The following is a 14,585-nucleotide window of genomic DNA, read 5'->3' on the forward strand; positions in this document are numbered from 1 at the left end:
AATTTTTGGAGCTAGGGAAGGAAAAAAAAAAGAGCTAGATCTAACTCCAAAAGAGCTAAATTGGCAACACCGTTGATGACTAGAACTGAACTTATGTTCTTTTTTCAGGTAGGCTAGTGCCATGGCCAGCATATGCCACTTCCACTGGGCAGTATCATATTAAAGATGAGGATATTAGAAAGGAGTTTGGTATTGCTAGCATTCAAGAATGTGTTAGCAAAGTTAATCTCAGGTGATATGGTCACAAACAGAATGGGAGAGGGAAGTTTAGTAAAACAAGTGTTCTTTGTCAGGATGGTAGTAAAAAGTTCCCCCCCCCCTGGAGAATCAAGCTCTAGGTGGATTGATACACTAAAAAGTACCTTGAAAGAAGTATAAGAGCTAATAATTCCGGTGTCTTGACAGATAACAGATGAATTTTGAGGAAAACTGGTGATAGGAAGTTAGTAATGATGTAACTTTTTTCATGTAGTACTATCATAATATCCTGTACACTGCCTGATGGTACATCAGAAATTCGATGATGATGTACAAAAAGGATGCTATCAATTATTCAATCATCCATTTCTTATTTTGTTAATGTCTTGTGAATTAACAATTTACTGAATAGTTATCTGAATACTGTATCAAGTACACTATTTGCAATTTTTTACTAATCAAAATTTCATTAAACTCAGTTTTTTTTTATTTTGTTTGTTTATGTTTACTATTCTCTAAAACAATTTATTTACAGAAAATATAGATTTGAAATGTAATAATCTTCACAGAAAACAAAACTCAAATTACATTCAGAAATGTTTTGTTGATTGTAATTTTTTGTTAAGTAATTAGAGCATTTCAATAATGCCTAACATTTGAACAAACATCCAATGAATACCTATAACAAGATATTTTATGAAAATTTACTAACACCTAAATTTTCTTTTGGCACATGAATGTTTACCCATTTCTTGCATAACATGTATCAGATTGAACTGAATAGAAAATAAATATTGACAAAAATCCATCTGTAATAAAGAAAACTGCCTCAACAATGCAAGAGATTGCTAAATGAAAATAGGGTTATCCATTTCTTGATAGCAGTATCATCAGCTTGGTTTCTAAGAATTACATTGCATTAACTGGATAAGTGATAATAATCTTAGTCAGTGGCTAATAAGAAATAAATTCCTAAATTTCCAAATACAGTAGTTACTATACTGGGACAATACTAAAATAATCCTGCATTATTTTTATTTTTATTGATTTGCCTGAAATAAAATTTCAAGAATAACTTATATATGTAACACGATCTTTTTATTTCCATGTAGCTATATAAATAGTTTAAAAAAAAAAATTTTAATTAATTTAAAAAACTTAATTTAAGTTTATGGTTTAACTTGCCTCTTTCTCTTTAATATTAATTAGCACTTCATATATCCAAGTTTTAAATTGCAAAACAGATAAGTACATAACAAAATTTATTTCCTGATGCATATTTATTAAAGGAAACATTTCACAGGAAAGTAACAGAATTAGCTGAGTTTCTTGGGTTTTATTATTGTATTGCAATACCAAGCTTGCATTATACCTAGCAGAGATCTAAAAATTATTTTTTCCCTTATATTTGAAAGGAGGGGGAAAAAAGTTCAACCACAGTATGTTATATATATGTACAGAAGAACAAATTAATCTGAACAAGCCGAATAATTTTCAAGTTTTTAGTTTTGATTTTTGTTTCAGTTCACTATTTTGGCTGAGTGCTTCATGTTATTTTAACTGTCTCTACAATGTTTATTAAGAGTATTGGGCACTTCTAATAGTGTAAACAAGTTGACATTTGTAATGTTTTATTCATTTTGTGTAGCTATAAAATGGAGACATTTTCAAGAAAGCATTCAAAAATATGTACTCTTTCTCAGCATGCATCCATGACTCAAAGACAAATTGTCAATGAGTGTGGCATTGGTTTGGGTACTGTTAATGTGATTTTAAAGGTTTAGGGAGGCAGGTACCTTTTCTCCTGACAGAAAAGGAAAATTACACTTAAGATGAATCCAAGATTGTCTGCTGCAGACTAAAAAAGAGACTTGGCAGCTAGTGGGATTAATGTTTTTGACATGACAGTCTATCAAAGATTGTTGGAAGCAGGGAGGACCACCCACAGACCAAATAAAGAAAACAGTTGATGAAAGCTATGCAGAAAAAGGGACTCCAGTGGGAAAAAGTGTACAGATTAGATTGTTGAGAAGTTCATATTCTCAGATGAGAGCCATTTCTTTGTCAAAGGATAGCGAGTACCCTATGTTCGCAAATCAGCAGCTAAGAAGACTTCTCCTCCACACTTTCAAGTTCCTAAACACCCAGCTAAAAAAAGATGTTCTGTCATGTGTAAAACAATGGTCCAGGATTACTTGTGCCTGCTGATGGTATGATGAAAAGTGAACAATACATAAAAATAGTGGAGAAAGAGTGGTCCCACACTCTTTCTCCACTATTTCTCCAGGATCTTGCTCCATGCCATCCTTAAAAAAAGGGCGAGAGTCCCTCAAAAATCACAACACCCAATTGCTTCAGTGGTCACATAACTCTCTGACATTAACCCAACAGAAAATTTATGGGCCATAATGGAAAACAAACTTGGAAAATTAAATTGCGATATACAAAGAATAACTTAATTGATTATAAAAGTATGGTTTTGAGATGCAGAAATAAGAAAAATGTGTTCTATATTAGTTAAATTCATGCCTAAGTGAATTAATGAATGTATTAGGAACAGAGGAGAACATATAAATTATTAGGTAAAGTTGGAGTTTAATTTTTCTACTTATTTTCTAGCAAAATTAAAATTTTTCTTTAAAATGCGAGTGTTCGGATTAATTTGTTTGTTACTGTATATTACTGACAGAATCAAAGAGAATGTGGTAATACATATTGCTGTATATTCCCAAGCGGATGAGCATAACAGGGCTAAATTTAAGGTGGCTCCTAAACTATAATGTTTAATATTTCTTCCTTCCATACAGAGTAAATTTTAGACTATCTATACAGAGGCCTTAAGCTGTAGCTTAAGGCTTCTGTATAGATAGTCTATACAGACCATCTATACAGATAGTCTGTATAGACTATGTGTATAGATAGTCTTATGTGTAAAGCAACCATATCTCAAGCTATATGATCAATGTTTACAAAATATATAATAATTTATATAGATAAAATATCTTATTCACTCAGATAATAGAAATATGTTTTTATCATTCTTTCTTCCAAGTCTAAAATATTTTAAAGATTATGGATACTTTATTTCTGTGTTTTACAACATAGAGAAAAAACAAGCAAAAAAAAACCTGAATGTTTGAATTCAGTATTTGCCTAACAGTAACTGAGGCACTCTCAAGGATAAAGATAACACGGTAAACAAAGTACTATAATTTGAATAAGACAGAAATAAGCAAGCATTCAGTTATTTGATTACACTTTCTGACTGCCTTGAGGGTGCAGTATAATTAATTTAATGAAAAATAAGTTCTTCACTATCAGCAAGGGAAAAAACAAACATCTCTCTGAAAACATAAGATTGTGATGATAAGTGCCTCCATAGCCCAATTGGAAGACTTGGGCTATGGAGTGCTACGATTGGAAACGAATTGGAATGCTATGATTGGAAAAGAAAGCGAGTGATTCTCATTGTTGTGATGAGAGGAATCTTTATATGCACTTTTCCAACTGAGGGCGAGTTAACCAATGTTATAACATAACAGGCTTTTTTCTACCAGAAATTCGGGGTTTTTTCATACTGCATACAGGCAAATTGGCCCTAGTTCACACTAGTGCTAATTTACAGGGGGAAAAAAGTACTTTTGTACATTTTTTTGCAGTAGATGGAAGAATAAGTAGTATAGAATGTGGGTTGTGTGGAGTAGAATACATTCTTGCAATGAGTCCTTGGAGGTGTCACATAATATATTATCCTCAGTATTTCTAATTGAACTATCCATACAAGATATTCCAATTTCATTTCATTCGGTGAGGCACTGAAATGGATTACAATACAAGACTTGTAACACACACAACACAAAACTAAGTGAAACACATGAACCAAATACTAGAGTCCTAATTAAGATGCAAACTGGGATCTTGTGATTTAGTGTTTCCCATATTTTGGGAGGTTTATTGCAACTATATTTATTTAGGTTAGATTGTTTTTGAGAGCAGCTGCAGATTCCAAAAATAGTCTTTCTCTTCTAAATTTACTACAATGGAGCATGGTGGTCTTTTTCCAATTGATTTTATGAAGTGTATGTAAAGCATGGTCTGCAAGGCCTGATTGACCATATAGTCATGACTGTAGATGTATTTTTTGTGTTCTTCCAAGTAGATGTTGCATGATCTTCCTGTCTGTCCATAGCAGGCTAACTTGCAAGAACAGGGCACATACTCCAAGCACAGAGAGAGGAGGGAGATGATCTTTAGTAGAAGATATGAGGATGGCAAGCTTTCAGTATGGCTTGAAAGCTGTACAGAGACCATATTTCTTGAAGACTCTGGCTATTTTTTCTGAAGTGCCTCAAACATATAGAATGATGATAGGATTACTAAAATCTTTCTGAAGGTCAAGGATTGAGGGCAGAATTTTTTTTTTTTTTTTTTTTTTTTTTTTTTGTGATACTGTGGAAATTGTAGCTATTAGATAAGGTGTGGTGTATATGATTAAGTTCTGCTATAAGAAAGGACTCACTGGAACAAAAGGTTATATATAGGCTCTTGATTGATGTTTTAATAATACCATATTGTTAAGAGTGGAAGTGATGAGAAAGTTTGTGAATGTATCTGCCTGCGTGTGTGTGTGGGTTTCCTATATACTGAAAAGGACAGGTTACATTGAGTAGGTGTGTTACTAAGGTGTCTAGAAAGGCTAAACTATTATTAGTTTCTTTTTCCATGGTAAACTGGATTCTAGAGTGAAGACTGTTGAGGTGAGAGAGGAAGGAATCTAATGTGTCTGGGTTATGAGGCCAAATGGAGAACACATCAATATATCTTAACCAGATAGAAGGTTTGAGAGGGACCAAGTCAAGAGCTTGTTTTTAAAAATATTCCATCAAAAAATTGGCCAAGGGGGAGGGCGAGAGGGGATGGGGGAACCCTCTATCTGTTTATAAATTTTGTGCTTCCAAGAGAAATATCAAGAATGGTTAGCAAAGGAAAAGAGATCAGTAATATCAGGAGGAAAAGCGATAAGGTGTCATTTAAGGAAATATTGGTGAGCTGATATCAAAGCTAACTCAAACATCTATCATTTAATGTTAAATTCTCAATGGAAGTTTTAAAATGGATATTTTTTATAGGAAGTGGTATGATCAGCAAGGGGTGTAATGGAGCTTACTAACCGTTCTGCTAATTTACTGGGTTTGAGTAATTTTGGTAATCTGTATATCTGGGGCAAGGGGTGCAAGAACTGAAGGATTTGAGTTTTGTAATTTCAGGATGCCAGGACGAAACTTTCTTGAGTAGACTTTAAGTTTTTGATCTGAGATTTGGTGGTATCATAATCTAAAGGTCTGTAGGTGGAGTGGACTCTGAAAATGAAGTCCATTGTATTCGCTGCTAATCTTCGAGTAGTTTCTTAAGGGCACTGAATTGGAAAGAAGATTTAGGAAGCAAAGACTGAGAAAGAATGCCAGTGACTTCAAGCCCAATGTTAGCTATTTCTGAAGCTACACCTTAGTAACATCCCTACCCAATGGCAACCTGTCCTTTTCAATATACAGGAAGTCTACCCACACAGGCAGATATATTTAAAAAACTTTCTCATCACTCCTCCTCTCAACAATATGGTATCATTAAAACATTAAACAATAGAGCCTATAACCTTTGTTTCAGTGAGTGCTCTCTTACAGCAGAACTTAATCATATACACCAAACCATGTAATAAATTCAATTTCATTCTTCTCATGAGATTTCATTGCTGGATCAATGTGTGTGTTAATTAAAGTTCCCCATTATGATTACTTGTTTAGCATCCATCTTTATTTGGTAATGCATTTCTTCATCACTAGCTTTTTTCTTTATCGTTACATTAAATTACTCTAATTTATTAGATTTCTTATTTATAAATTTGTATCTATTAGTTTATTTTTATTTTATCATTTTATAAATTTTTACAGCATTAGACTGATGTTACTGTGTCTGTATTTAACTATCAAAAACTTTACTTTCATATGTAATGAATAGTATTCAAATTGCAACAGAATTTTCAGAATTACTGAAAGCAGGAGCATTTGACAGCGAAATCTGCTGTACCTACATTTAAGCATTGACAAATACTTAAAATGCTTTTATCAAAAGACAATGATAATGTAAATATATACATGATATGTTGAAAAGGGTTAGTTATATGGCATGGCAAGTAGAGATTAAATAGAACGACTCTGATTTATACAACTAGCCAAATGGTTCATCTGATTTATACAGCTAGTCTCAGTTGTATAAATCAGATAAACCAAACAAAGATAAAAAATGTATTCTACTATAAGAAACAGTATGGTTTTAAATTATTTTAGTAAATTAAAACTTAATGGCCAATGCAACTTTCTGATATACATTATGTACAAACTTTTTTCTTAAAAATAAACATTATATAACTATTTTTTATTTTTGCTTCTTTCTACTCTATCCTAGATAACTGAGAGATGACTGACCTTATACAACATTTAATATGAAATAAAGAAACAGCAAATTTACACATTCAAATTTTAATGCTTGCTTTTTAAAAAAAAGTTCTGATAACAAAGAATATAAGGTTTTAAAGTAAAAAATTCAAATACTGCTAAATGATCTGAATTAAAGGATCGGTCTTTTAAGCTGATCCAATTATAATTAGATTTTGATAATATTTAACAATACATTTACTTATAGTACTCTGAGAATTAAAAAAAAAAAAAAAAAAACTAGCACTATAGTGAGAATTTCAGCTATGGATAGCATTTTTTTTTTCCTGTTTAAGAAACCAATAAATTATTAATAATGCTTACATATCAATAACCTTTTAATGTTAATGATATGAATTAAAACACTGCAACATTTCTTATAAACCATCAAATTATACATACCGCTTAATCCCCAATTAAAACACTTTCTCTTGACTGAAGTCGCAGCAGTAGGTGAAAGGGAAACATACATATATTAATATTAGAAAAGTCTTTTTTTCATAACATACAGAACACAAGCAAAAAAAAATGCAATAGCCAAAAAAATTAGAACTTTATTTGTTAATTCTCTGCGATTATACTTTGTCAAAAGTTTACGGGACTGCTGTATCACACTACCCATGTTCTTGAATTCCTCATGAGTCTCTCCAACTGTGCCTGAAGAGCTCACTAAAAAATAAAATAAATAAAAATAACTGCCAGCACTGATTTTAAGTGGCATCAAATGAATAATAAACTTAAAGTTTATTGTACAAGTAATCTCAAATTTTTGACACATTCAACATGAATGTCTATTACAAGAATACGTGTAGTGAAATTTTTTAAGCTGTATCCTAAAGAAAATTGCAATGTGATATCACAACCTGAATAAAAATATTTGAGGGCAAAATGCTGCTATAGCATGCTTTCCTTTCATTATATATATATAGCAGATTATGCACACAATTAAAAATCTTACCATAAAGAGAGAAAGAATAACTTATGTAATTATCTCAGTTTAATGGAAGAATGAAGATAGATAAGATAAAAATTATTTCTGATAGTTCAACATAGTCATCACTATTATATCTTCAGAGATGAATACTAAAACCAGAGATAAATAATAAAATCCTGAAATGGGTAATGTATTTTTCTCACTGTGCATCAATGTGACTACAGCTGTAAATGCTTTGTCGCAAAGCATTACATACTGAACTATGGGCTCAGTCTCCACAGAAGGGTTGCTACATAAATGCCTTTACATGGCACAGAGCTCATCGTTTAGTATGTAATGCTTTGCGACACGTAACATATGGGATAACATCATGGTATGAAGTGATAAATTATAATACATACTCTTTACAACTGATGAATATATTTGAGGGTGATGCTAGGAGAACATTGCTTATTATACTATGCTATCCCATATGTTATGTGTCTGGTGGCAATTTTCTCAAAAAAAAAAGCAATAAATAACTTTATAAGAAAAACTGGGAAAAAAATCATTCAAAAGTTGAATGATTTTGCTTGACTTCTGATCTGCATTTGATTTAAAATCTTAAAGAACATAAATTATTTTGGAAAAGTTCTCCATTCATTCCTGTATTTATTATATAAATTATGCATATTCACTAGAGCAAAATAAATATTTACATACTAAAGTATTAGCTACAGCAATGTACAATAAAATACTGTATGAATGATTAGGATAAGTTAGATTTAAAAGCACAGATTGCTTTAAATATGCATAGATTACAGACGTTTAACTGCAAAGTGCAAATTCTAAAGAGGGGGAGGGGAGTAAATAAAATTACCTTTTCTGTGATGTGTTATATAATTCTTTGACTGTGGCCTGCTGATTTACTACTATATGTGGGCATCGGTCAGTTTTCATGGCTGATGATTTCTCAGAATAGTAAATATCAATTTTCATCAAATTCCTGAGGATATGACAGTACTTAGTACTACATGAAAAATTGCATCATTACTAATTCCTATCTACAATTTTTTTCCAAATCAGTCTGCTACCTTGTCAAGATCCAATATTATCAGATCTTATACTTCTATCTTCTAAGGCACTTTTTACTGTATCAGTCCACCTATATCTTGGTCTACCTGTGAGTCTTTTTCATACCAATCTGGCAGATAACACTTGTTTTGCTAATCTTTCCTCTCCCATTCCGTTTAAGTGACCATACCACCTGAAATTACCTCTGCTAATGCATTCCTGGATGCTGACAGTGTCACGTATCCTCGTTTTTAATATGATATTGCCATTGATGCCATCTGTTCATGCCCCTAATCTTTCTCAGGACTCTCATATCTGTGATCTCTAGTCTTTGGTCAAGTGTTTTACTTCTGACCCAGCTCTCAGATCCATAAGTTAAAATTGGTTTGAACACTGTCTTGTATACAGCTAATTTAGTGTTACTCTCTTATTCCATATGAATTTATTCAATTAACTTCCTATCATACCAGCTTTGTTGATTCTGTTGTCTATTTCCATATTTAATTTACCATCTTCACTAAAAATTGTACTTAAGTAGGTCAAATGTTTTTTACTTGTTCCACAGGTTCTCCGTTCACAAAGCAGTTGACATTTTCAATGATTCTGCCTATTTTCATTGTCTTTTTATTGCTGACCTTCATGCCATATCTACTACAACAGTTATTCAATTTAGTCGGGGAATCTTGCAGATTTGTAGCAGATTTATATTTATTGATAAGTATAACATCGTCCGCATAAAGCAAAGAGCTGACATTAACATCTCCAATTTTGATATATCTAATACCACTTTCCTTCATAATGTGATCCATATAGATAATGAATAACAGAGGGGATAATGTACATCCTTGTCTCACACCGGATTTAACATTAAACCACCTTCCTGTGCTTCCTTCAATTCTAACTGCTGACTTACAACTCATATAAAGACTAAGTATTGCTCAATATAATGCCCCATTGACACAGTATAACTATAGCATTTCGAATAGCTTCTCTCTTGGCACTTTGTCATATGCCTTTTCCAGATCTACAAAACTTAAATATAGATGTTGAGAGTTTATTTTTCACTTGGTTAGACTATAATAAGTTTAGTTTAATCCTTTATCCAAGCGTGAGCAAACAAAGTTTGTGCCTGAAAGTATCTTCGGGACTGGGGTAAGGTAGTGCAACACCAGGCAACTCGTTGCAAAGGTGGAGAAAGCTCTCTCCAGGTGGAGAGAGCTTTCTCCACCACAAGGAGATGTGCTTTGCATTATGGGAGATACTGAGATAGGAGCAATGAGAGCTTTCTCCACCTTTGCAAAGAGTTGCCTGGTGTTGCACTACCTTACCACAGTCCTGAAGATACTTTCAGGTGCAAACTTTGTTTGCTCACACTTGGATAAAGGATTAAACTAAACTTATTAAATATAGATCTTTGTTATATTCCCATGATTTCTCAACTATCCATCATAAAGTGAAAATCTGATCCTCTATTTGGCCTGAATCCAGCTTGTTCTTCACCAAGCTTCTCTTCCACAATCCTTCTCAACCGTCTCTCAAGTATACTTGCATATATCTTACCAGGAAAACACAGTAAAGAAATACCTCTGTAATTCTCACATTCAGTTTTATTTCCCGTTTTTATATATGGGTACTATGAGAGCTCTACTCTAATCATCTGGAATTCGTCCCTCTGTCCAAGCCTTCTGAACTATACAATGGTTAATTTTTTTTTTTACCCCTGTGCTGTCTTTACTGATTCTTCCATTTAGCAATTTTTTAGAAAGATTGCTAAATTCGAAGCTCTTTTCTCCATTTCTGAGCTTCTTCAACAACCTCCAGAATATCTTACCACCTTCTTGATATTTTATTTTCTACGTTCTTACCAATTCCCATGACACTTTTGTTTAGCTAGTTTTACACAGTGTTCAGCTTTCTTACATTTGTTTCTGCATTCTTTAAGAGCACAAGCTGACTTATTTGCCATGAACTTTTGATATGCTTTCTTCTTTTCCTTCACTGCCTTTTTAACTTCCTATGTCCATCATGGAGTTCTGATTTTTCTATCCTTGCAGACAACTTCACCACATGCCACTCTGGCTGAATCAATGTTTTCTTCATGTTTCTCGCCACTGAATCTCCAAGGTTTAGTTCCTGTTCTCAAACTCTTTCATTTTTTCTTGAATAATCTTTGTGTATTTTAGTCTACAGTTCACATATGAGAGCTGCTTAACTTTTATTTGCTTTAAAACTTTCTTAAATGTTGTTCTTTTCAATATGAAATTCAATTTTATTCTGTTCAAGACTAAATGGTGATCACTTCCAATTTCAAATCCTCTGTAAACTCTGGTGTCCTGCACCACAGAGAAAACATCACTATCAACAATAACATTGTCAATGAGACTATCTTATTATTCCTTGCTGCTTCTCTCCATGTGAATTTGTGCACATTTTTATGTTGGAACATTGTGTTAGTAATAACTAAGTCCATGTCTTGAGCAAGAACCTAACAGATATTTGCATTATTATTGGGTTTGCTCTTTTCTCGAAATTTTCCCAATATATTTTTGTATGTCTGACAATCATTTCCTACTCTGCTATTTAGATCTCCAACAAGGACCAACTTTTCATTTTTCATTGTGTCAGTTGCTTTTTCTAAAGCCTCAAAAAAATTCCTCCACTTCTACCTTAGTAAAACCTTCTGTGGAACCATAGGCACAAATAAGTCTCATTGTTCAGTTCCCCATTCTCATATTTGTCCACATCACTCCACTTGAGACTGCCTGCCATTCAAGATTAGCCTCGTATTTAGTGTTAAATAATATGGCTACTCTTTTTCCTTGTCATTGCCTGAATATAACATTTTGTATTTATTACTCAGAAAGATCTCACCAGTTTTTGCCTTTTTTGCTTCAGTCACCCCTATTATGTCGATCTGATACTTATCCAATTCCTCAGCTAGCTCCATTTCTTTGCCATTCAGACTTCTTATGTTGACAGTACCGATCTTGAACTTTTGTGATGTTGAGTTGGGGTGGGTTTTAGAATTTGTTCCAGTAGCTGACTTTTTGCTGTTTGCTCTGGTTCCCTGGTGAAAACAACTGAACTGGAATTCTTCAACAGTAGAATCACTGATCTTTATATGTATCATATTTTTATAGTTGCGGTACAATATGAATTAACCATGAAACAATTAAATGGACTAAACGTATCATAGTGAATGAAACAGACTAATTAGTAACTAAATCTAAGGAGGGAAAAAAGTTATATTAGAATAATCTCGACTATAATAACTGACCAATATCAAAACCAAATATTCGGAATAAAATGTAACAGAATGAAACTTATTTCTAGTAGATTTCATCGCAGCAAGACCTATGATGAAGTCCACACCACAGCATTTATATTTATTGTGATGAATGAGGGTATAATCTAATTGTTTATAATGCACTGAGCATTATTCAGAAACAACTCTTACATACCCTCATTCATCATAAAATTTCATGATGACAAATTGTTGTTCAATGCTTCGGTAAGAAATGACAGCATGTATGCACGTGCACACTAAAGGATACAGACTGGCAAACATCAAAAAGGAGGAGGGGGTATGAGTCAACTTACTAGATAAACAATGCTGAATTAGAATCCCCCCCCCCAAGTACAGATACTGAATATTAACTTTTAGCCACTCTACTACGCATGATGTGTTTAAACATCACTATAGAAAATGGATGTCAGGTTTACACTGCAAAAAAAATAACATTTATATACCACTGGAATGGCATGGATACATGGATAAATATAATCTGTACCATGTACAGATTATACCTGAGAACTTTGTTTTACTCCAACAGAGAATTCAGTTTACATGCATGAACAGAAAATGCTTCAGAAACACATTAGCACATTCATAATCTACTTCAGTTGTACACCACACCACACAGTGCTTCAATATTAATATGAAATTACACTACACTGTCAAGTAAAGGAGAAACTATTGTGAAAATGTCATTGTCTATCATGTTTCTTGACAATGTAATTTGCCTTTACTTGTTTTAGTGTATACTGTATATAACATTCCAATTGTTCAAGATAATCTACGCTGCATGCTAAACTGAATGTGATGTCACCATCAAATCTATCACAACCAAACAAAATTGTGTGTCGAGAGAGAGAGAAAAAAATCCATACCTGTGTTTCTTCGGGGTACTGGAGAGTATTGTTAGTGATCATACTATGGATGATACCTTTACTACCTGAGGTAATGCTATCTTCACTGATATCAACATGAAAGAGGTAGAAAATAAACCCATACACAGTAGGTCCCAAGCCATTACAGAAACCACATATACTGGTAATCATTTCTTGTACTAAACCTTGTTTATCAGCATCAGTTCCAAAAATCAATTTTTGGAATTCCTAATACTCTTTTGGTAAATTCATCATAGAAAATAATTAGGGTTTATTTGCAAAATCCAAACATTTTGTAATGAAATTTAAGTTTTTCCAACTTCCACATTTTTTATATTAAAAAACTCTAAACATTTCTGAAAGTTTATTAAAAATAAATAAATAAATAAAAAAATAACTAAGAAAAAAATGAGGAAAAAAAAAAGTATAAAAGTTGAATGATTTTGCTTGACTTCTGATTCTGTATTTGATTTAGAACCTTAAAAAGAAAAAGTAATGTTATAATGCAGGGATGCTTTTCCTGATTTGAACTAGGTCCTGTTGTCAGAGGATACAGAAAAATTATGATATGTAATAGTTGTATGGAAACAACTTGAGTAGCAACATGTCATTCTAGAAAGTATTTAGTAATATCATTTGAGGAAATGGAAGTGAGGTGAAACATGAGGTAGGAAAAGCCACTATCAAGAATTTTGGATGACTGGAGTAGACCTCTAATTGTATCAATCTATGCGAGATGTGTGATGATTTCTCTTCTTGGCCTGACTTACATTTCTAGGCTTTCTTAGCACAAACTCATAGCCCACCCCATCCATAAACTTGGTATCGTCTTCCATTCAAGATATTATTTCTTTTCTGTACAATTCCTAACAATATATAAATCCCAAAAACTTTCCTATGAATGTGTGATTAATAGATGTCCTGCTCATGGGGGGGGAGGCCTCAATCACTTTCTAATAAATGCTCTGCTTTTGCATTATGCCATTACTATAGGTATTTTCATGGGTGCTGCTCCACCGAACTAGCCACCATCTTCATTACACCACTTTTTCTCTAAATGTTAAACAAAAAAGAATCAACTGATGATCATCACCATCTGTATACACAGTTTAAACTTCAAACTGAGCCAACTTTCATCTTTTTTCTTTTGTTCTGTCTGTTTTAGAACAGACTTCCAGGATTATGACCTTCAGCTGTTTAAGAAATACATCAACAGATTTCTCCTTTAACCACTTTTTCACACATATGGCACTGTTATGTTTTCATTTTTATGTTTTTATAAAACAATATTATGTTATGTTTAGATTCTACAGAATGAGTTAAACAGACTGATGAAGGAAAGAGATAATGGTTGCAAGCATAATATAGCAAAGTATATGGTTATGCACTCTGGGATTAAGAAAAAAAATTACAAGCTATGTAACTACTTAATGGAACTAGGTTTTGGGAAATTAATGGCTAGAGATCTGGGGATGGTGATGTACAGAGATTTCAAAGATTTGAAGTTCAAAGAGAATACTGCAAAACAGAGCAGAATACCTGAAAGGATTACCAGGATGCTGAAGAATGGCAGACAAGTATGCATCAATGAGGAAAATTAACCAAATATGTTATGACATCAACATCTGACTCAGATGTTGATGTATTTGTGATTTAGTCACAGATCTTTCAAACTCTTATCACATTCTTCAGTCACTATAAATGCATCCAATTCATCTTGGAAATAGAAAAGACAACAT

At 32.8% G+C, this 14,585-nt stretch overlaps 1 protein-coding gene across 1 annotated transcript in view; it reads right to left on the reverse strand.

The window, feature by feature from the left end:
- Positions 1-697: 697 nt before the first annotated feature.
- Positions 698-14,585, reverse strand: part of Sec20 (vesicle transport protein Sec20) — a 93,441-nt gene continuing 79,553 nt past the window's right edge. The window contains exon 6 of the mRNA XM_090414905.1: positions 698-7,358. Coding sequence (XP_090271031.1) covers positions 7,171-7,358 — 188 coding nt within the window. The 3' untranslated portion in view covers positions 698-7,170. The remainder of the gene's footprint in view (positions 7,359-14,585) is intronic.

The sequence above is a fragment of the Typopeltis vanoorti genome, chromosome 26 (assembly GCF_054136105.1).
Source record: "Typopeltis vanoorti isolate ZY-2024b chromosome 26, IOZ_Tvanoo_1.0, whole genome shotgun sequence".
Lineage (NCBI taxonomy): Eukaryota > Metazoa > Arthropoda > Arachnida > Uropygi > Thelyphonidae > Typopeltis > Typopeltis vanoorti.